The sequence below is a fragment of the Typopeltis vanoorti genome, chromosome 4 (assembly GCF_054136105.1).
Source record: "Typopeltis vanoorti isolate ZY-2024b chromosome 4, IOZ_Tvanoo_1.0, whole genome shotgun sequence".
Classification (NCBI taxonomy): domain Eukaryota; kingdom Metazoa; phylum Arthropoda; class Arachnida; order Uropygi; family Thelyphonidae; genus Typopeltis; species Typopeltis vanoorti.
In genome coordinates, this window is record NC_143552.1 from 114,207,080 (window position 1) to 114,232,607 (window position 25,528).

At 35.4% G+C, this 25,528-nt stretch overlaps 1 protein-coding gene across 2 annotated transcripts in view; it reads right to left on the reverse strand.

Annotated features, from left to right (window-relative positions):
- The window catches only part of Usp5 (ubiquitin specific protease 5), a 362,226-nt gene that overhangs the window by 281,013 nt on the left and 55,685 nt on the right, over window positions 1-25,528 (reverse strand). For both annotated transcript variants that reach the window (XM_090391427.1, XM_090391426.1), the window contains exon 4: window positions 19,595-19,713. In XM_090391427.1, coding sequence (XP_090247553.1) covers window positions 19,595-19,713 — 119 coding nt within the window. The remainder of the gene's footprint in view (window positions 1-19,594; window positions 19,714-25,528) is intronic.

Consider the following 25,528-nt stretch of genomic DNA (forward strand, 5'->3'; position numbering starts at 1 on the left):
AGCTATGGTCAATATGAAGTTAAAATTGTATTATAAGATTAAATGAACCACAACAGGTGAAAAGGGAAAAAAAAATCACATATTCAGATACTTCATTAAAAAAAAAGTAATGAATAATGCAAGCCATGTGTATACACAAAGAAGCAGATATGCAATAAATGTGCAGGAAACACTAAAGATATCAGAATCACTCAGATCACTAATCAAGGGCAATAGTAAAATGCTTACAGAATAGCTTCAAAAAGTTTCTACTGTTGGATGTTGTCAGCAATTTCCACAATATGCTCGGCATTCAACATCGACTGTCTCAGCTTTTACATTAACAGCAGTTACAAAGACAGATTGGGTTGTATGAATTATCGGTAAGTCTGTTTATGGATATAAAAAAAGAGTATCATATGTCTCTTAACTGTACATGTGTTTTTCAGGCCAGTTTTGGCTATCTTGCAAGAAGAAGAACTCACGGATGAAATCAGAAACCCTTTCACCTTCATCTAAGACCAGCGAACACAGCCTTATTATAAAACTCTCTCAAGTAGAATTTGACCATAGATCTCTTTTCAAGCAAGTGGTGCATGACGAAACCACTTAACAATGAAGGCATCAGAGGGGATGATATAACAATTAAATCAATATTTCCCAAGATATTAAGACAATAAAAGTGATTACACCATTCTTGATGTCCATAAAACACAAAGTTGATCAAGTCAAAATATAGAGCAAGCATGTCTGAAAAATTGCTTGCTCCATATTTTGACTTGTTAGAATAGTCGTTACTGTTGTTAAGCCCTCAAACAATTAATATTGTTCTCAATCTCAGTGCTATCTAAAGCAATGATATCATCAACTTCTCGGATACCTGTTGTTTAATGTCTCTTTGTAGACTGTTCATGTTTAAGAGAATTTTTACAATTAAAAAATGTAGGATTAAAACAGATTTTATTTGAATAAAAAATGTAACCTTGTTCAATATAATCTTGCATGGTATATAAGTTCATTATTAGGTTTATGGAATGAATATAGCACAAAGAAACGATTAAACACAAGTTTAATGGATCCTATATTTCTGCTCTGTCACAGAGACATCATCAAGGATACTATTTTCAAATTGTAAAAGCACAAACACATTCAAAAGAATAAGTGGAAAAAACTTAGACGAAGCCTAAAGACCTATGAGAGGTCTAAGAGTTAAAGCTTGGAAGTTGAACACAACCATATTTATTAAGATAATATTTGTTCTTTTAGAGTTCTGGCTATTTTTTCTGAAGTGCCCTGGATATAGAGAATAGTAATAGCATTATCATAGTTTGTACATTGAGAGGGATGTGAGGAGGTGGGAGAAACAATCAATTTAAATCTTTTTGGCATTGTAACCACTGGACAATTGCATTTGGAAGATCTAGCGAATAAAAGAGAGTTCAGCTGAAGGGAAAGACTGGTTGGAACAGAGGTATGATATGGGGAAACTGGACAACGAGACTTATTTCCATGTATCATCCCATAAAAAGTTCTAATTAGGAAGAAGTGAAAGAATTTTTCAATCCAATAGAGAAGGCAGCTTACACAAAGAAAAAGTTGATCCTTTTTGAAGATCTAAACAGCAGAATAAGAAAGGAATACCAGACATATAGAAATGTTTTGGGAAAATCTGGAGAAAAGTATGAAGTTAATAATAATGGTAAGTACCAATGGGCCTTCTATTCAAGACATGGACTAGTCGGTTCATTCCGTGGAACACCAGTGTTCTGCAGAAAGTGAATAAGTGTTCTGTGAAAAATTATCAAAATTAATATTAATATGAGTCTGGAATGGTTTTAAATGCAGCAACTCTAACCAAGGTGTTCTGTTAAAAATTTCATGATTTGTGAAGTGTTCCGTCATAGGAAAAATTTGGGAAACGCTGGACTAGTCTATCAGTTCCAACAAAGATGTGCACAAATTCACATGGAGAGAAGACATAAGAAATAAGAAACCTCTCATTGATTGTGATAGTTAACAGCAATATCTTCACACTGGTTCAGGATACAAGAGTATACAGAGGATTTCAAATAGGAAGTGATCGTCATTAGTTTTGAGCAGGATAAAACTAAATATCACATTGAAGTGTGTAGGAAAGTTTTAAAGAATACAAATATTTCTGAAGAAAAAAATGAATGTTTGAAGATAATTAAATCTAGGAGACACAGTGGCAAACTCTGACTGATTCAGCCAGGAAAGTATGTGGTGAAGTTGTCTGCAAGGAAAGAAAATGAACTCAATATTGGACTCAGGAAGTTAAAAAGTTGGTCTTAGAAAAGAAGAAAGCATATGGAAATTCCCAAGCAATAAGAAAGACAGGGAAAGCTATGATAAAAATACAGAAGATAAATAGCAGGAAAAGTGGCAAAATATTCTGAAACAAAAAATCAACAGAAAACATTCAACTCTTTACAGACAAATATATAATTTAATAGTTTCTTACACTGCTATAAGAAACAGCTGTTTCAAATTTAAATAAGCATATAATGCAATATGTTTGACAAACACTCTCATTATAAGACATTTACAGGAAACCTTAAGCAACTTAATATATCCCTAATTCCATATTTGATCAAGTCAGTTAACCAAACCTGCAAAGGGAGGGAGGAGGAAAAGAAACAGATTTTTTTTTAAATTAATTTTTTTTAAAGATGAAACGCTATCCCCTGCTTTAAATCTTTATGAAATAAAACTAGTTCAACAATATTCAACCAATTAAACAATATAAAGTATATTACACTCAGTAAAAGCATTTTAGTTAATGTCGGATAATTTTCAATTCTTGTGTTTACATTATTAGTTTGTGCAGAAGTTGAATTATATTGATGGTATATGTGTGTGATCAGATATTCTTAGGATAAATAAAGTCATTAATGTGGTGTGATTTTTCATTGATTGGAGTTTCGTACAGTGGAACCATGGTTGTCGAACATAATTTGTTCCTATAGGCTGTTCAGAAACTGATTTGTTTGAAAACTGAAACCATTTGCAGGCATAGACTTCTGTGGCTAATTGGTTCAAAAGATATATTTCAGTGATTATACCACATTTTTTATTATTCAGTTATACAAAATACTGAAATAATAGTTCCCAACAAGTTTCGTAAATCGTAGGATTTACATCTTAGCATAACTTAAAGTTTAAACAAGAGAATTAATAAATACAAATCATAACCGTCTGGCTATTCATAAACTCAAATAACAGAATGCAGATACAAAACGTTATTGACGTTGAACAATACTGGACGATGTCACTTGTTCTTATTCTCGTTCATACAGTCTGAGCTCAGAGTGAGGTAGATTTTTTATTAGAGCTGACCACACTTGATGGAGAATTAAACCTTGATTTTTATTGCATTGGGTTGGGTTTTTAGCATATTAACAGCTTCTTTAAATTTTCTTATATAACTGTTGTTTTCTATGTATGACATCGTCGTATTTTGCCAGAGTATATCGTGTCCAGTGGAAGTGGTATGGAAAGCAAGACCTTTTTTGTTCTCTTTTGTATTGTACGTCTTTTTGGTGTTCAGTCATGCATATTTCTCCAGATCTTACCGTCTGTCCTACATAGCAAATCCCGCAAGAGCAATGGATTTTGTAGACTCCTGGTTTTTTAAGAGGATGATGAGGTGGTTTTGGTGAATGTAGGAATCTTGAGATTTTTTTCCATAGAAAGGAAGGCTACTTTTATACTGTGTTTGTTCATTAATTTGGCTAGCTTATCTGTAACATTTTTGATATAAGGAAGGGAGATTGCGTTTTTGTAATGCTGTTTTATTGTGTTGTTAGTTGGAGGCATTTTAAGGATTCTCTTGATGGTCTTTGTTTCATATCCATTCTGTTGGAGGATTTGTGTTAAGTATTTTAGTTCTTCATTATAACATTCTTGTGTGCTGGAGATATTGTATGCTCTGTCTCGAAGAGTTTTAATTAAGCTTATTTTTTGTGAAGGATGGTGGTGTGAGGTTGCCATAAAATTCACTTTAGAAGAAGAAGAAAATAAAAAACTTCCTTTTCTGGATATTCTATTAGAAGTTAATGAAGTAAACTCTCCTTCTCAGTATATAGGAAGCCGACAAACACTGGAAGATTTCTAAATGCAACCTCACACCACCATCCTTCACAAAAAATAAGCTTAATTAAAACTCTTCGAGACAGAGCATACAATATCTCCAGCACACAAGAACGATGTAATGAAGAATTAAAATATGTAACACAAATCCTCCAACAGAATGGATATGAAACAAAAACCATCAAGAGAATCCTTAAAATGTTTCCAACTAACAACACAATAAAACAGGATTACAAAAACACAATCTCCCTTCCTTATATCAAAAATGTTACAGATAAGCTAGCCAAATTAATGAACAAACAACATAAAAGTAGCCTTCCTTCCTATGGAAAAAATCTCAAGATTCCTACATCCACCAAAACCACCTCATCATCCTCTTAAAAAACCAGGAGTCTACAAAATCCATTGCTCTTGCAGGATTTGCTATGTAGGACAGGCAGTAAGATCTGGAGAAATACACATGGCTGAACACCAAAAAGACATACAATACAAAAGAGAACAAAAAACGGGTCTTGCTTTCTATAACACTTCCACTGGACACGACGTACTCTGGCAAAAAACGACGATGTCATACATAGAAAACAACAGTTATATAAGAAAATTTAAAGAAGCTGCTAATATGCTAAAAAACCCAACCCAATGCAATAAAAATCAAGGTTTAATTCTCCATCAAGTGTGGTCAGCTCTAATAAAAAATCTACCTCAATCTGAGCTCGGACTGTATGAACGAGAACAAGAGCACGTGACATCTTCCAGTATTGTTCAACGTCAATAACGTTTTATATCTGCATTCTGTTATTTGAGTTTATGAATAGCCAGACGGTTATGATTTGTATTTATTAATTCTCTTGTTTAAACTTTAAGTTATACTAAGATGTAAATCCTACGATTTACGAAACTTGTCGGGAACTATTATTTCAGTATTTTGTATAACTGAATAATAAAAAATGTGGTGTAATCACCGAAATATATCTTTTGAACTGAAACTATTTTCCCATAAGAATTAATGTAAAATGGATTAATTCGTTCTCAAACCCCCGATGATTACTTATTTAAACCTTTATAACAGTACTTCATTCATGCATAAAATTGTATACAAAAACAATAAAAATGCATAGAATCTTACACAAAAAAGAATAAACACAATAAATAGATAAAATATAGACGAAAATTGATCGCCTCTTTATTTTTGAGTATTGCACACATCGTTGATTTCGCCATACCGAACTGCATATAGCAAGATCCGAGACAAGAATGCCATTTTCATTTTGGATATGATTTCTTTTTTCGCTTCTATCTTGGTTCTAACAACTTTTCTTTTCGCTTTGCTGCTATCACTATTCTTCTTCTTCGACCCCATGGTGACTTATTTAATAATAATTTATTAAAAAAAACCTATAAAACACAAAGAAAATCAAGAAAAGGCACTGCAAATTCAAGAATGCGAATGAGTTTAAGGGGAAGTATGACAGGTATGTGTGAATAATGATTAGTATGCAATGTTGGGTCTCCTGCGATGAGTTTTGATTCCATGGAGGCACCTTATAATAATAATAATAATAATACACAATAGGTGTCATCTTAAATTAATTAATTCTCCAGAAATTCCAGCAGGTGTTTGCACTGAGCGTAGGCTACGGCATAACTGACGCTTTCCTGCCATAATCTCAGTCCGCAGAACACGTTGCCAGTTTGCCTGTTCGGAAAATATGTTTGGGAACCAATTTGTTCGAGATGAGAGTTGTTCGACAACCGAGGTTCCACTGTATATGCATCGAGTTAGGCCTAATTTACACGTGTATGACTACCATTGTATTGCTGGTAAAGACATAACTATTTAGGTGCTAGTTGCATTTTTACAATTTGTTATTGGTTAACTTAAAAAAAGAAAGAAAAAATTGTTACTAGATTATGAAGACGAAGCTCAGCAAATCTGTTTAAGAAGGAATAATCACGATGTCAATGTATTAACTGGTTTTAATGAATTATTTTTGCTGAAACTTTTGTAGATGTGACTTTAGTATGTGAAGGTAAGAGACTTAAAGCACACAAAATAGTGCTGTCTACCTGCAGTTCTTTCTTTTATGGCATATTTCTTGAAAATCCAGTTGTTATTCTCAAAGATATAAAATACCCAGATTTAAAAATGATAATAGATTTTATGTACAAAGGGGAAGTGATCATTTTGCAGGACCAACTTGCTTTGCAACTTAGTGCTGCTAAAAGCCTGAATGTTGAGATCTGTACAGAGGTTGCACATTGGGATACTTCCAATATTGATATTCAAGAGAAGAGTGAACATGACCCAAGTAACCAGGCCTTGTTACTTGCTGAGGTGCAACCAAAAAAAAACACAGCACAGAATTGCCACCGTTAATTAAGAGGAAAAGAGGAAGACCTCAGAGTAGATATCTTCGTGGTTCTAACAGAAAAGGCATGAAGACCAATGTGTCATCAAAAATAAATGAATTAAACACACCAGAAGATACCAACAAGCCAATAAAGGTGTTCACAAGTGAAAGAAGCTTAAAACTGTCAGCAACTGATTATCCATTAAGTGAGATTTCTGTTCTTCATTCAAATATATATCCTAGTTCAACTCAGAACTTACTTCCATCTATACAGAGATACAGAGTTCAATGTTGGATCGCAACAAAGTGAAGATACAATAATAGGAATGGAGGAATCACAGGCGGTGACAACATCTTTTGACAGTTTGCTCCAAGATCCAATGTTAATCCCAGTAATGAATATGATGCCTACTCTTAATACTGTTGAGTTAATCAAAACTCATTCAAATACCACAGAATCAGGGCTAAGTGGAGATGGCCAAATATTAGTTCCTTGTTCTGTGTCACCTGCATTATCTACTTCTTGTCAAGTTGCACAAAGTATGATAAAAGATATCGAACCTGGTGTTTCACTCTTATTATATGGAGCTGCAGTTTTATCTTTTGCCAGTTCTTCACATCAAGATAGTAGTTCCATGATGTTTATGTCTTGGGATACGTCCAGGCCTACTTCTGTTATGCCAAGCATTCATAAAATACATGATCAGCAGCTTCCACTATAAGATCAGAATACTGCTCAGAAGAAGATACATGAGTCAGGTAATTATCCTTGGATATCCTTATCAGAACATCAGTGTCAGGTCTGCTGAAGATGATGCACAATCAAAAATAATCAAAGACATAATATGAAATTACATGAAAATGTCAGACATGAAGTTTCCTGTTATCATATATTGGATCCTAACACGAATGTAGAGTTGATGATGATGAGGCAAGAGATGAACTGCATGCAAAATGAAATGAAAAAAATTACGGACATACATGGAAGAGTGAAAAAGAATAGAAGGAAAGATGGCCATGTGAAAGATGTAACGAATGATTCGAGAGTGGCTCTCTCTATGGAGATTCTATTATTAGAGGTGTGATGAATGAGAAGGTGCATAAGGTTTGTTTTCCTGGTAGTAGAATGGAGAGAGTGATTGAAGCATTGGATAGGAGGAATAAGAGAGCACAAGAGTTGGTGGTTGTAGGAGGGACAAATGATTTGGATGGGAACAAGAAAAATGCCAGACTGGATATAAGGAGATTATTAAGAAGAGTAAAAGATAACAGTGTGGTACGAAAGGTAGTCAGTGTGTTGCCAAGGTATAATAGTGATGAATTGAGGAAGCGAGCAAAGATTATGAATGATATGTTAGTGCAGTTATGTGAGGAGAATGGAGTGCATTTTGTGAATGTGTGTGAGAGGAATTTGAGGGATGGATGGAATTGTATTTCATCTGTCCCTCAAATTCAGATTCTATTATTAGAGGTGTGGTGAATGAGAAGGTGCATAAGATTTGTTTTCCTGCTGGTAGAATGGAGACAGTGATTGAAGCGTTGGACAGGAGGAATAAGAGAGCATAAGGGTAGCAAAACTGGGTCAAAACCATTTAAATGCAGATGGGCTGCATTTAAAATTTAAATGGTTTTGGTGTGAATCGGCTACAGAGATTGTTGCTGGCAGGAGAGGTAATGACTGTAATGAATAGATCTGAGGTGGTGCGAGGTTATATGGGGGAAAAAAAAAAAAGCAGGGTAGAGAGAGGTATTTGCTCACTTGCAAATGGAGAGGTGAATATCATGAATGAAGTAAATGAGAGGGTGGAAGCACAACACGAACAGGGAAATGGGAAGTCATTAAATATGGAGATTCTATTATTAGAGGTGTGGTGAATGAGAAGGTGCATAAGGTTTGTTTTCCTGGTAGTAGAATGGAAAGAGTGATTGAAGCGTTGGAAGGAGGAATAAGAAAGCACAAGAGTTGGTGGTTGTAGGAGGGACAAATGATTTGGATAGGAACAAGGAAAATGCCAGATTGGATATAAGGAGATTATTAAGGAGAGTGGAAGCACAACACAAGGAAATGGGGAGAGGAGTCAGGGTGGATTGGGAGACATTTTATAAAATATGTGGATGCTGGATTCAGAGGTGAATGTGTGAGTGGGCAAACAGAGATTGAGATGGCCTGGGATGGGAGAGTTTGGGTGTGAGAAAAGTTGTAGAATTGGTAGTAATATAGAGGAAGGGGCTGGGAAAGGTATTGGAAGAGTCACATTGGAGAAGTGATGTTCGTAGGACTTGTAGAACCAGTAATGATTTCTTATGTTTTATTTACTAATGCTAGAAGTATTCGAAATAAGGGGAATGAAATTGTTGTTGCTTTGCTTGAGTTTATTCGATCCAAAATCGTTGGTATAAGCAAGACATGGTTAGATGACACTGACATCCTGACAAGAATAGAGATGAACGGATATGATATTTTTCGTGAAGACAGACAGGGAAGAAAGGGAGGAGCACTGTTAATGGTAGCAGATGAGTTGTGCCCATCTAAGGTGGATTTGCAAGGTGCAAATAATGGCCACGGTTTTGAGGTAGAGTAAACAGGATGAAATATATAGTTGGGTGTTGCTACAGACCTGGTAATATGGAGGGTAACGAGAATGTATAGGCAAATTGGCCTAGCTAGCAAGAAACGAGTGATCATTATGGGAGACTTTAATTATGGTAATATAAACTGGAATCAAGAGACTGCATCTGGGGGTAAAGAAAATGAATTTATGGAGTTTTCGAAAGACAATTACCTTAGGCAGTACATAACAGAGGGTACATGAGGATCAAGGGTATTGGATTTGATCATCTTATCAGATGATGTTATTATAAATGTGGTGTCAAATCTTCCACCAGTTGGTGAGAATGACCATGAGGTGATCACTTGCAGGGTAACCAGTCATTCAAGGACATCCGTTAGAAAGGGATATATGCGGAATGATAACTGGTAATTATGAAAAGCTCAGGAAACAGCTTGCGATAATAAACTGGAAAGAGGAACCGGATGGAAAGGACATTAATACTGGTTGGGCACTACTCAAGGACTATTTGCTGGAGGTAATATCAGAATGTATTCCAAAGGTTAAGAGTGTAAACAGAGCAGGTGTGAAATGGATGAATCAAGAGATAAGGTATGCAATCTGGAAGAAGAAGGTATTATGGAAGAAACACAATATGAGTAGTTATAACAGCCAGTTGCATGAGGAGTAGAAAGAACAGGCGAGGAAGATGACTCGCTTGATAAGGGTAGCAAAAGTGCAGCATGAGCAGCAGTTAGCTAAAGCAGCCAAAAACAAGGTTTTTTCGATATGTGGCCAGTACAAGAAAGAATGATTATGGTAAGATGGGATTGAGTGGTGAAAACGAAGGAATGATAACCACAGTTGAGATCTTTAATGAGCAATTTATAAAGGTATTTCATTCTTATAAATGTGACATCATGCAGAACTTGAAAGCAGTGGGAAAAGAGGAGGAGGAACTGTTAGTAAGTGAACAGAAGGTATATGAGGAATTGAATAGACTTGATGTAAATAAGGCTGTGCGACTTGATGCTATTTCACCACATATTTTGAGGGAATGTTCCAGAGAGTTAACAACAGCTTTTACATATCTTTTCAACATGAGTCTTTTACTGGGTCAAGTTCCAAAGGAGTGGAAAGAGGGTAAAATTGATCCAATTCATAATGGAGGTGATAAGAGTAGAGCTTTGAATTAGAGACCAGTCTATGTGTGTCTGGAGTTGTGGTTAAGGTATTAGAGAAGTTAGTTAGGACCAAGATTCAGATTTGGGTTGACAACAGAAAAATACTCTTTGGCGGCCAATGTGGATTTACTAAAGGAAGATTGTGCTTTAGCAATCTGCTTACTTTTTATAATAAAGTGACAAATGCATTGGATAAGGGTGTTGCATATACAGCAGTATATTTAGATTTTGCAAAAGGCGTTTGATAAATTGCCACATGACAAGGGTAATTAAATTGGAACAGATGGGGCTGAACAGTAGGTTAGTTTGCTGGACTGGAGATTGGCTGTCTGATAGGTATCAGCAAGTTGTCTATGGAGGAGCGATATCTCAGAAGAGGAAAGTTGCCAGTGGTGTATCCCAAGGGTCTGTGTTGGGTCCATTGCCGTTTAATTTGTATGTAAATAATATTTGGAGAGGTCTGAATGGTGATATCCAGTTATTTGCAGATGATGCAAAGTTGGGGAGAGCTATCAGGAGTAGAGCAGATGCTGTAGCTTTGCAAGAGGACTTGAATACACTGGCTGAGTGGGTAAATGAGTGGAGATACCAATTTAGTGTTGAACAGTAAGGTTTTGAAATTTGGGAAGCAGAGATGAGATGTAGAGTACACAATCAGTGGAAATATCTTGGAAAAGGTAGAGGAGATGAGAGATCAGGGAGTGATTGTAGACAAGGACCTAAAATTTTGGGGGCATGTTACTAAAATTGTGGGGACAACACAGCAGATAATGGGAATGATACTGAGGGCACTGACAAGTGAGAATGTTATGGTTCCTTCATATAAAGCTTTGATCAGGCCACACACGGATTACTATGACAAAATTTGGTCGCCTGTTTTTCAAAAAGATGAAGATGCATTGGAAAAAGTTCAGAGACGATTGACTAAGGTGGTTTCTGGTCTCTGGAATGTTGAGTATGAAAACAGATTAACAAAATGCAATTGGCAGAAATTGGTGGATAGAAGGAGGAGAGGGGATATGATTGAGACATAAGCTGTTAAGAGGTTATTACCAGATTAATATTCATATTAATAATACTCAGGGAGGTTTTGCACAGATTGGGTGAAAAGAGGAAGAGAACAAGAGGTCATCCCTGGAAGCTGTATAAGGAAAGTGTGAGCAAGGCAGTGAGGAGCAGGTCTTTTGCATGGAGAGCGGTGAGTGATTGGAATGCATTGCCCAAGAGTGTGGTGAGCATGGAGACAGTGAATATATTTAAGGCGCAGTATGAAAAACTGTATGTATAACAGTGGACCTCCCACAATGAGTCTTTGACTCCATGGAGATTTTTATAATAATAATATTCAACCTGGAAACAGATAACAATCAGTTGAATTTTAGCTCTGATGATTCTTGTAATAAAAGAAGCCAGTGACTCAACTCAATGCAAATATCTCCTGAAAATCATAGTGATTAAAACTTGAACCATTTTTTTTCCCCCCCCTTCCTCCTTTTACAAATCTAGGTTGCCATTTTGGCCTCAGTCCAGCAGACTGATAAAATGCTGGACTGAGACCAAAATGGCAAATTTGTTTCTTTGTCCTTTTGGTTTGTAGTTCATCATCTTCCTAGATATTCTATCATATGTTATTCAATCTAGATGCACTTTCCATTTGACACTATATTTTTCTATTATCATCATTACTGTTGGTTGGTTCAATTTTTCAGTACATCTTCTTTCCTTTTTATATAGTCTTGCATAATCAAAATATATGAAAATATATGAGGACATTTGGTTATGCAAGACTGCGGTGATTCTTTTATCTCTTTCACGTATTCCATTTACTTTGGAGAATTTGTTAATTTTGCTAAAAATGTCTAAATTTTTGCTGGAACTTATTTATAGTCCAAATAGTTAAAATGATTGACTTATTTTATTGTATTGTTATTTTAATTCAGATGGACATTTTCCCTTTGAATTCCACAGTTTTAGTTATTTTCCCTTAGGAAAATGTCTTATATTGCTTTATTACTGAATTCAGTTTAAACACAGCTTTCTGTAGATTGTCCTCAGCTGTTCCAAATATCACTTGGTCATCTACAAAGCGTAAGGTATCTTAGGATAAAAGTATTTTTTATTTGGATTCCTTCATTGGTGGTTAACCTCCAATCTTTGATTTCATTCATATATAAAGCAAATAATACTGAAAATAGGGAACATAACTGCCTAAGTACTTCCATTACTTCAACTGTTTGTTCTGTTCTTGCCTCTTTTTACACTTATTACTTTTTTCTCATACAAGCCGTAAAGTGATTTTAATAAATTTATAGATAAGTGGATTTTTTTTTTAGTATACCAAAGAGTTTATATCTGTCTATCTTGAATCATTTTCTTTTAATAATTGTTTCTTTATAAATATGTCTGATATACATATTCCATTAAAATATATGAGAGTTAACCTAATTTCACCCACACAAAGGTTGTAAAAAAACATATCACCTGTTATACCAATGGGTGAAAATTTAACTGACAGCGTCAGTTCAGCAACTTCATGAAATTAGTGAATTGATGTCAATTTTGTAAAAGCAAAAATCTTTCAAAAAATGGCATAACAAACACTTGGTATGCTATACAGGGTCTTTACATGTCAAAGATGACATTCAAAGTAAAGAATACTGTTAATCTTTCTATTTTTGTGTTATTTATGTCAATCAGGTGAAACAGCTATCCTAGCTTAAACTGTCAGATGATGAAAAAAAAAAAAAGATTGCATATGACATCATAGTGTATCAATCCAATTACTATAAGTGGGTAGCAATACATAAGTAGGTTAAACATAGAATAAATTAAAACAAATAAAAATTCAAGAAATTGCAAATCAATCAAAATGGAACACAAATCAAGGATCTAAACATACCATGATAAAACTGATAAAAGATATATCTGTACTCTAAGCATGCCATCTTTTTTTTCATGATCACTCTGAAAACTGTTGTAAGTAAGGTCAAACGAAGTTAAGAATTCCATTCAACGTTAAACTGAACAACATAACCTTGGATATGATGTAAGCAACAGAATAGGAAGGCAAACTACAAGACTTGAACTCATTCAATTTCAAGGTGTGTAAAAAAATGACAGCAATGCTGCACAACCAAACTGATTCTAGACTGTTGGCTGTTTGTTGATGTGTAACAGACTTCAACATTTGTTTCATTGCTTAATTTTACCTATTTATATTTCATATTGAAGAAATTACTTGTAATAGTAGTTTCTTTCTTCAGGTTATTCATGATGAATAACATGCAAGTTATTCATTTGCTAACATTCTTTCACACATGGAAAATATGATGCATATAATAATAAAAATATCATTTATGAAATAAATTAACTAAACTTTTTTTGGAATATATTTCTATTATTATGGTAATAATTATCATTATTTTTATATTATTTGGAGAGTCACTACCTAACAGTCTTAGTGTCTAACAATTTTTGGTATGTAGTGTGGATCTTGCTGATAGTTTCCCCTCTCCTCATAGTATACACAAAACTATTAAATTATTTCAGGAAATTAAAACGTATACTAAATATTAATTAAAAGTAAACTTTAATCAATAAACTTCCTATATTTTGGCAATGTTTCAGACAACCCAAAATTTCCTATATTTTGGGTTGTCTTGGCTGTAGGCTGATGTTCTCATCTTCTTAATATGCAAGCTTCCCAAATTTGGGGAGGTCGCATGCATCCAAATTTGTTGAGGTTTGGGAAGTTTTTTTTAGAGCTGAGGCTGATTCCATGAATAATCTTTCGTATTTATATTTGCTGCAGTGTAGTAAAGTGGCTTTCTTCCATCGTATTCTGTGGCAGGTATCCAGAGCATGGTCCAAGCCCAAAATGGCTATATTGGTGAAACCGGATGTAGTCTTTGTGTTCAGATATCCTGATATTAGCTGTCCTGCCTTTTGGCCATAGTAAGACAGTTTATAGCTGCAAGGGACCTGGTATACTCCAGGTAGATCTAAGGGAAGTGGCTGGTCTTTGGTGGAGCAGATAAGGGATGCCAATTTCTTATATGGTTTGTAACAGGTCATATTTCTTTAGGATTTTAGTTAACTTTTCAGAGGTGCCCCAGATGGTGATAGATTTAGTGTAATCTTTGTTATGAAGGGGGGGTGGGGAATTGTAGCCATTGGCTAAGAAAGTGTTAAGGATGAGGTTTAGTTCAGAGGTTAAGGCATTGTTATCTGAACAGATTAATTTTGCCTGTTATATAGGGTTTCTATAACCCCATATTGCTGTGGGGGGGGGGGGAATTGCTGGTGATGTATGTGCCTGTATGGGTTGGTTTTCTGCAAACAGAGAAAGCCAGAAAGGCATGTAATCAGAGTGCCTAGGAAAGGAAGATTGTAATTTTTTCTTTTTCCAAGGTGAACTGGATTCTGGGGGGGGTGTTGGTCGTTTCAGTGTGTTAAGAAGATGTAGATTGTATCTGAACCATGTGGCCAAATAATGAATACATTATCAACATAACGTAGCCAAACAGTGGGTTTTTGTGTTTGTGGGGCTGAGTTTAAGGCTTTTTCTTCAAAAGTCTCCATAAAGAAGTTGGCGATGGCAGGGGTGACCATGGCTGTCCCTCTCTATCTGTTTATAGAATTTTCATTACCAAACAAAATAGTCCGAGTTCATTGTGAACTGAAATAGGGCTGAGATATTGTGAGGAAATTTGGCTTGGATGAGCTCTAAGGTATCTTTGAGTGGGACATTTGTGAATAGGGAGGACACATGAAAAGTGACCATTATGTTGGTATGTTGGAGTGAGAGGTTTACTATACTGGCTTCAAAGTGGGCTGAGTTTTTTTTTATGTGTGAACCAGGATAAACAGCAAAAAGTCAGCTACTGGAACAAATCCTAAAACCCACCCCAACTCAACATCACCAGAGTTCAAGATTGGTACTATCAACATAAGAAGCTCAAATGGCAAAGAAATGAATCTAGCTGAGGAATTGGAAAGTACCAGATTGACATAATAGGAGTGACTGAAACAAAAAAAGACAAAAACTGGTAAGATCTTTCTGAGCAATAAATACAAAATGTTATATTCAGGCAATGAAGGAGTAGCCATAGTATTATGGCTATTAAAGAAGTATGAATACAAAAGGAGTAGCCATAGTATTATGGCTACTCCTTTTATATTAGGCAGACTCAAGTAGAGTGATGTGGGCAAATATGAGAATGGGGAACTGGACAATGAGACTTATTTGTGCCTATGGTCCCACAGAAGGATCTACTAAGGTAGACGTGGAGGAATTTTTTGAGGCTTTAGAGAAAGCAACTGACACAATGAAAAAGGAAAAGTTTATCCTTCTTGGGGATCTAATTAGCAGAGTAGGAAATGATTGTCAGATATACAAAAATATTTTGGGAAAATGTGGAGAAAAGAGCAAAACTAATAATAATAGTAAATACCCTAAATTGAAAGTCAAACGGCTTTCGATTTAGGGTATTTACTATTATTATTAGTTTTGTATTATTATTTATATTATATTATTATATTTATTATTTGTATTAGTATTATTATTTACTAATCAATAGTAAATACCTGTTAGATTTCTGCTCAGGACATGAACTGGTTATTACTAACACGATGTTCCAACATAAAAATGTGCACAAATTCACATGGAAAGAAGAGGAAAGGAATAAGAAAAGTCTCATTGACTATGTTATTGTTAATAGTGATGTTTTTTCCCTGGTGCAAGACACCGGCATGTACATAGGATTTGAAATTGGAACTGATCGGCATTTAGTCTTGAGCAGGATAAATTGAATTTCATATTGAAAAGAAGAATATGTAAGAAAGTTTTAAAGTGAATAAAAGCTGAGCAGCTCTCAGATGTGAACTGTAGACTAAAATACACAAATATTATTCAAGAAAAAATGAAAAAGTTTGAGAACAGGAACCAAACATTGGAGAGTCAGTGGCAAATCCTGAAAAAAACATTGATTGATACAGCCAGCGAGGCATGTGGTAAGGTTGTCTGCAAGGATAGAAAAATCAGAAGTCCATGGTCGACACAGGAAGTTAAAGAGGCAGTGAAGGAAAAGAAGAAAGCATATCAAAAGTTCCTGGTAAATAAGTCAGCTTGTGCTCTTAGAACAGAGACTAATGTAATTAAGCTAAACTCTGTGTAAAACTGGCTAAATAAAAGTCATGGGAGGACTTTGGCAAAAGCATAGAAGAGTGGTAAGATATTCTGGAGGTGGCTGAAGAAGTTCACAAATGGAGGAAAGAGTATACTGTAAAAGGAATTAGAGATGATAAAGATGACATAAAAACAGGAGAAAAAGATATACTTGAAGTATAGACTAATTACTTCAAAAAATTGCTGAATGAAACGAGCAGTGATAACAGCACAGTGGTAAAAAAACACTGACCAGGCATGCAGTCAGGAATACGTATCCATACTTAAAGTAGAAAAAGCTATCAAAATCCTGAAATGTGGAAAGGCAGCAGGAGTAGATGATATTCGACCAGAAATGCTCAAGTATGGAGGTATAAAAGTCACACAGTGGCTACACTGCATAGTTCAGAAGGCCTGGACAGAGGGACGAATTCCAGATGATTGGAGTAGAGCTCTCATAGTACCCATATATAAAAAGGGAAATAAAACTGAATGTGAGAATTGCAGAGGCATTTCATTATTACTGAGTGTTCCTGGTAAGATATATGCAAGTATATTTGAGAAACAGTTGAGGATTGTGGAAGAGAAGCTTGGTGAAAAACAAGCTGGATTCAGGCAAAATAGAGGCTGTCAAGGATCAGATTTTCACTTTACGACAGATAGTTGAGAAATCATGGAAATATAACAAAGATCTGTATTTAAGTTTTGTAGATCTGGAAAAGGCATATGACAAGGTGCAAAGAGAGAGAAGCTATTCAAAATGCTAGTTATATGATGTCAATGGGGCATTATATCAAGCAATACTTAGTCTTTATTTGAGTTGTAAGTCAGCAGTTAGAATTGAAGTACAGGAAGACGGTTTAATGTTAAATCTGGTGTGAGACAAGGATGTACATTATCTCCTCTGTTATTCATTATCTATATGGATCATATTATGAAGGAAAGTGGTATTAAACCTGATATCAAAATTGGAGATGTTAATATCAGCTCTTTGCTTTATGCAGATGATGTTATACTTCTCAATAAATCCGTTACAAGTCTGCAAGATTCCCTGACTAAATTGAATAACTGTTGTAATAGATATGGTAGGAAGGTCAGCATTAAAAAGACAAAGACGATGAAAATAAGTAGAATTGTTGAAAATGTCAACTGCGTTGTGAACGGGGAACCTGTGGAACAAGTAAAACATTTCAGCTACTTAGGCATGATTTTTAATGAAGATGGTAAATTAAATATGGAAATAGCCAACAGAATCAACAAAGCTGGTATGGGAGGAAGTCAACTGAAAAAATTTATATGGAATAAGAGAGAAATAAGTTGGAACACTAAATTAGCTGTATACAAGACAATGTTCAAACCAGTTTTGACTTATGGATCTGAGAGCTGGGTCAGAAGTAAAACACTTGACCAAAGACTAGAAACTGCAGATATGAGAGTCCTGAGAAAGATTATGGGCATGAACAGATGGCGTCAATAGCAATATCATATTAAAAACGAAGATATTAAGAAAGAACTTGACATTGTCAGCATCCAGGAATGCATTAGCAGAGCTAATCTCAGGTGGTATGGTCACTTAAACAGAATGGGAGAGGAAAAGATTAGCAAAAACAAGTGTTCTCTGTCCAGTTGGCAGGAAAAAGACCCAGAGGAAGACCAAGATATAGGTGAATTGACACAGTAAAAAATGTCTAAGATCTGATAATGTTGGAGTCTTGACAGGTAACAGACTGATTTAGAGGAAAATTGTAAATAGGAAATTAGTAATGATGTAAATTTTTCATGTAGTACTATCATATCCTGTACACTCCTTGAGAGTAAATGTCAGGAATTTGATGATGATGAATTCCAATAATTCGGTACAAAATCTGGGAACACCCTTATTATATTATTTCTATGCTGTTTTGGTACATCTAACTGATGGCATGGAAAAAGTTTATATTTAGCATTCCAAAAAAAAAAAAAAAAAAAAGAACAGGGAGGGCAAGCTGATTCAAAAAAGTATGCCCTCAAACTTCAGCAGCTCTCTTCAGCTCGATTCCCTCAAAACAATGGAGAATTACATCAAGAAATTTCATACTTGAGTGCCCAACAATTCATAAAACTACTACCAATTACAGAGAATGCTATTTGATCCATAGTAGAGTTTCTTGTCTGTCATCTGCTGATGGACACATGCCATTGAAAGGTTTGGAGAAACTTGCAAGCATTCTAGACAGTTAGTTGAGGTTTGGCTCAGAGTTCTGTTCCTCTTGTCAGCCTTCCTCAGCAATGCAAGAGTTTCTCAAAGCTCTTTCACCTATCTGCTTCTCCATATAATAAATGACCTTTTACTGACTTTCAAATCCTATGCATAGTTTTGAAGATAATACATGCTATTCATTCTCATTTAATACTGCTCAATATTCCATGGCTCAAGATCTTCCACAAACAATGCCTAACACTGTAATCTGTTTTAATTGAAGTAAAGTCAATTTCATAATGTGAAAACAAATAAACATGGATAACTTATAAAAATATTTCTTTATTCAAGAATTTTCACTGAATGTGCATGGGCCGTAATAGAATAGCACAGTCTAAACTAAGAACACTGATGAGCAGTGTATAGCTAAACTACTCTCCACAAAGATTAACAGTTAACCTTTTCATTTCAGAATGATGTATTAACGCTGCACAATGTTCTTTGTGCATTGTTTCTATACAAAATCTCTTTTGTGTGTGACATCAGTCTTTTTTTCCAATCAACTTTATGTGTGGAAGTGAGAATATGCCCTATGAGTCCTGACAAGTCCTGGTTAGTGGTACTTGCTATATTTCTTATATTCCTCACACTGTAATCTGTTTAATAAATCTGTGGCTGTTCATTTCCATGAACAGCCACAGATTTCAAATCTAACTGAAAATATACATACAGATAGAAACACATACATCTAGGTAAACATTGGTCTACCTCAATTCCTTCATGGTGATTATCACAACTTTTCAGCACACTCTCGTAATGAACTAAAGGCATTCACACGGATGGCCGGCTTATAAATTCAAACAGTTGTTTGTATTTTATTAACTTGTATTGTCCAGTTCTACCCCTCCATCCTCATTACCAGATAATCAAAATCCATCATGATCAATAACCTTATCTTACCTGAACATGCTAAACTTAATAGCCTAACAGAGCCAAACATATGGTCAATAATGAATTTTAAATGCAACAGATTAAATGTCACCAAACATAGTTCAGTGAATAATTATGTTACTCACTTTTTCTGGCAAATCTGGATTAGGCAGTGGAATGCAAGTATCAGGAAGAATAACCAAGGAAAGTTGTTCATCATATTCATATTTCTTCATTTCATTTCCTGAATACCCCCCTTCCAGACCTACAAAGGACACAAATCAAACAATTTCCTTAAAGACACTTCATCTTCTGACTCACACAAAATCGGTAAAAAATATTCTTGGTCAAATTTTAAATCTTTATAAAACCATTCAAAAACAAAATTGCTTACCAAAATACAAAATACATTTTTTTTTTTTTTTGTTAATGATATTAGACCACATGAACTAGAAAGGGAGAAGTTTGACCACACCTCCTTGTTAATAAGTTAATAAGGTCATTCATATATGACCTTTAACATTAACCTCAAATCCTATCCACAATACAATCTATTCATCTTCAATGCCCATAAACTAGATCTTCCACAACCAGTTTTCTAAACACCAATCTCCTCACTATATTTCTTTGGGACAAGGACAACCTCTGTCAATTTTAATGAGACCAAAAGCCTTATTTCACACAAGAAAGACTGCACTTCATCTCCCATTATATATGATAATACCCAAATCTCCATACAAGATCAGGTATCTCCTCATGGACAAACCTCTGGTGTCTTCTGTATAAGGCCATCACAGTCTTAACCTCCTGTGCATCCAAAAAACTAGATGTGCTTTTCCACTCAAGACATTCTCACTTTTACAAATCCAAAATGCATCCTAACTTGGAATACTGTTCTCGCATATGGAATGGTGCACCAAAAACTTTGAAAATGCTTGATGCAGTTCATAAGAGGGTAATTCAGTTAACTGGTAACCTCTTACAAAGTCACTCCAAGCACTATCTCACAGATATACTATTTCTACTGTGTCTTTTCTGCAGATATTTTCAGTTAAACTGAACTTGTTGATATCACTTTCCTTCAAACCCATAAATACGTAAGCAGTTGTTGGTTAGCATTCATTCATTCACTGTCCAGCTATCTGCTTCTCTTTCATACCTTTGGAATAGTTTTTTCCTCACACAGCTGTTCTTAAAGACAACAACCATCGGCTGTTAAAAAACAACGGTTACGTCTCTCTTCTTGATGATCTGAACATGTGGCACATGATATGCTACAGGTCTTGCAACCTCTCATGTGACTGATAAAAAAAAAAAAATCTTTACTGTTACACTGCTATTTACCTTTCCTTTAGCGCTACACAGTGATCAGTATTCATTTCAGACAAATCATGGAGAATACAACCGTGTTAGAAATAATTACTTTAATTTCCCGACTTTTTGACCTTCATATTACGATCATCATCATCTGGAACACGCACACACACACAGAGAGAGAGAGACAAGCTATATTACATTTCAAACAGTAAGTCAAAGAGAATGATTTGATCAACTGTTATTCTACTGGCCTGATGTCTAGTGGAGAAAAAAAAAACTACTTCAAAGCTATATTCTATTTATATCATCATCAGAGAACAAATTCATATAGATAATTTTATTACAGCAAAAATGGTGTCCTAATTTAACATCAGAGTTGTTATATTAGAATTCAGATATTGGATTACTTACAGTCCAATTTATAATTAACTCTTAAGACGAAAAGGTTATGTGGATAGAATATATGCCTTCCATGCCGGCTTGTCCAACCCGCAGGCCGCATGCAGCCCAGGACGGATATGAATGCGGTCCAACAAAAAATCGTAAACTTACAAACTTTATGAGATTGCGACTAAAAATACCATTAATAATACTACAAATACAATTTTAACATGCTATTAATTTATAAGCGATTAAATTTTTGAATTTAACATGTTCTTTAGATGAGAGATTCATAAAATCATTCTCAAATTGTATTTATTCAAAATTGCCGCCCATGCAAGTAGTTACTTCTCAACATAATAAATGGTGCACTAGCGCTCTTGCTTCCTACTTTTACCACGCAATAGATGTCTTTCTATGAGTGCCATGGGTACGTTGGTACAGCTTTCAATGTGCAATTGTAAACAGTCGAGTTGACACTGAAGAAAGGTGCAGACGTTGCGTGTATTTGTGGTGATTTGGCGAGTAATTTTTTTAGTAGTAAAAATTTGGCAATTGGGTGATTATTAAACTTTGCTTTCTAATTTTCAATCTATTTTTTTTTTTTTAAATTCCAGCATGGCTTCCATAGCGTTTGCAAAGAAAACGAACCAAAAAAAAAAAAAATTATAGAAGGAAGATTGTTCAACGAAAAGTGGACAGATGACTACTTTTTTTTGTCGAGGCAAATACTACGGCAATCTGCTAAATTTGAAGGGAATATGTGCCAGTTTTCAAAGACTACAATTTGAAAAGGCATTACACGCAAAAACATGTGCAAAATTTAGTGCGTATCAAGGAATGCATCATAAAGACAAAATAGTGGAACTGAAAAAAAGTCTATCATCTCAACAAAGTTATTTTTTTTTAAAATAACAACAGAAACGGATTCTATTGTAAAAGCTAGTTATGTGGTTGCAAACTTGATAGCAAAAAAATCAAAACCGTATGCTGATGGTGAGTTTATTAAGCAACATATGGAAAGCGTGGCAGATATAATTTGCCCTGATAAAAAAAGGCCTTTTGTTATTACTACGATAACAAGCCAAAAGGCCTTTTGGCTTGTTATCATAGTAATAACAATTTTTAAGTACACCGGTTTAGCAATTCATTAGTAGAGGTATATGTAAGTTTGGTTCACTTAAAACCTTGATATTCCAGGTCTACCTACTCACTGATGAGACCTCAAAAAGGGTTGAAACCGGTCTAGGTAGTGACCTCTTCTCATAATGTAAAACAGTAATACATCTCCTAGGAGCTGCGTTTTACATTATGTTAAAATTGCTCCACCTTTGCTTCGAGTTGCCCTGGTGTTGTACTACCCAAGTGATTACTTATACTTGGGCTCGCCGATAGTTTTTTCGGCATGAAACTCTAGGATTTCGATCCGAGTTTCGTACCCGGCTGTAGAATAATACGGGATTTACCACCTTAACTTATGTCAGCGGTATAATAGCCTTTTGGCTTGTTATCATAGTAATGATCAATACAATGTTTCAAACTATAACAGCGTTCGAAATGAAACTATGGCAATCTCAAATTAAGGCAAACAATTTTATGCAGTTCAACACGTTGGCTAAACATGTCGAAATGCATAAATGCACGGTCCTGTGAACAATGAAAAATATGCAGCCTTGCTTTTCGATTTGATACAGGAATTTGAGAACAAGTTTCAAGATTTCCGGAAAAATCATCAATCTTTTGGTATATTTGCGACTTCATTTTCAGTCAACATAAACATATTACTGCCAATTTTCAAATGGAATGCATAGAGCTACAATCTGACATTCAATTTAAAGAAAAATTTGATCATGTCTCTTTACTGGCCTTCTATAAGATATATCTTCCCAGAGAAAAATATCCCTCGCTTCACAATCATGCCTTATTCATGTCATCGCTATTTGGAAGCACCTACATTTGTGAACAGCTATTTTCAAGGATGAAGCACACGAAGAATAAAACTAGAACCAAAATATCTGATGATCACCTTGCAAACTCACTCAGAATTGCAACTACTTCCATCGAACCAAATATCGAAGCATTGGTGTCTCAAAAACGATGTCAAACGTCTCACTAATTTCATGTTACTGTGTCTTTTACTTTTATAATAAAAAATTCATGAATTAATGAAATTTAAATTACTTAACTATATATTCTATGTTTTTTTGCTCATCAGCTATCGTTAGTGTATTTTATGTGTGGTCCAAAACAACTCGTCTTCTTCCAATGTGGCCCAGGGAAGCTAAAAGGCTGGACACCCCTGATGCAGAGTATTCAGGGCATGATCAAAAAGGCCAGATTTACCACAGTCACTAAATTTAATGTGTGTGCCACCTTTTTTTGAATAGGAATTGTGCATCCTGTTTCACCCATGTAGGGAAAATTACAGGTGCAATGAATACGGTATACTCGAGGGTAGGCCAGTGGAGGAAGTGGATCCTTGGATGAGTTGAATAAGTTCTTTAATTTTGCATTTAAGGTGGCATTAAGGCTGCATTTTTGTAGTTTTCTGTTTATTTTATCTGATATCCATTTAATGTATGGAATAGTTACAATTTTATTGTAATCTAGTTTATTTTTGTTTTTAAGTGAGGTCTTGTGAAGAATTTTGTTGATAGTATTTGGCTGTAGCCATTCTTCAGGAAGGTATTACTGATAATTTTTAATTCATGTTTAAGTGCTTGTTCACTGGAGAAAATCTTCAAAGCCCCGTTTTTTTTAGTAAGTTATGACACCTAGTTTTTGTGTTGGGTTGTGGTAGGAGTTTATGTGTATATATTGGCCAGTATGTGTAGGCTTCAGGTAAACAGTGAAGAAAGACTGCCAGAAGGAAGATGTGTGACGTGTATCTAAAAAAGAAAGTGTATTCTGACTTCAAATCTCAATTGTGAATTGTATGCATTTATGTTCTTTGTTTAGGTGGCTGAGGAAAGTGTCTAATGTCTGGTGGTCATGGGACAAGATAGAGAAACCATCGTCAACATATCTAAACCAGACTTTGGATTTTAAAGTAAAGGAATCTAAAGCATGTTTTTTTATTTTTTATTTTTATGTTGGGCCCATATACGAGAAGTTGGCAACCTATAGTACGTTAGTACCACACATGGTTAGTGGTTGGGAAAAGAGAAACTTGTTTACATTTGATTTAAAAGCTTGTATGTTATTTTCCTTGGGAAATACGTCAGGGGAAGACTGTTTCACAGTACTGCAGTAGCAAGGATGTTGGGCGGCAGCTGTACATGTTCCAATGGGCTTAGTACAGAGTGGGGGAATTATTGATGCTGTTTCACACTTTCCGTGGGAAATGTTCTATAAACATTTCCCACGGAAATATTTATAGAATATACAAATTGCAGAGACCAAGCGTCTATGTGAAAGTGAGGGGAGCGAGTCGGTGAGAGATGGGTCACTGCTCTCTAATTGCTCTCCTCTATATTGAGTAAGCATTTTGAGAAATGCTTTAAGGAGCCCCACTCCAAATGTGAGAGCAGCATTTGCTGGGCAGATTTGTGATTTATATAATGTTAACAGCTGTTTAGAGGTGAAGTAGCGTCTTGAGCGAAAGAGAAAACCTATTTTTTTGAAGCTGATGATGCAATGGTTGTGATGTGTTTGTGCCAGGAGAGGCTTGATGTCAGGGTAATTCCGAGAAGAGATATCTGATCTTGTCTGGGAATTTGAGTGTTATCAAAAACAATGCTGAAGGAAAATGGTTCTTTTTTGTGAGAAATAAGGCAGAACTGGGTTTTACTAGCATTGAAGTTGACATGATTATCTGAGCCCCCACTGGAGGATGGCTTGGAGGACGGAATTAAGGGCAGTGGTGGTTGATGTTCTGTGGGTTGAAGTGAGTTGTGTAGAGTAGGGTTTGCCAAATGAAAGGGAGGAGTGTAATGTGCTGTCATCTGCAAAACTGTGTATTGGGTTAGAGGTCAACTGAAGTAGGTCATTGATACATAGAAGGAAGAGGGTTGGTGAGAGAACTGAACCTTGTGGGACCCCAGCATTAGTTGGGTGGTGAGAGGTAGGGAGACGTCTACCATCACATTGCTTAGTAAGCCTTTTGCCAGACTTGATCAAAGGCTTTAGAGATATCAAGTGCAACTACTTGGGATTCACTGAATTTCTCCATGTCATTTGTCCAGCGATGAGTGATGTATGAGAGTATATCTCCTGTTAATCGGCTTCGATGGAATCCATACTGGTGGTCACTTAATAGCTGGGTACCGTCAAGGTAGATTAGGAGTTGAGAGTTGAATGGTTTTCTCATCACTTTAGTTAGGACTGAAGTGAGTGAGATAGGGTGGTAGTTAGATGGCAGTGATTTGTCACCCTTTTTAGCA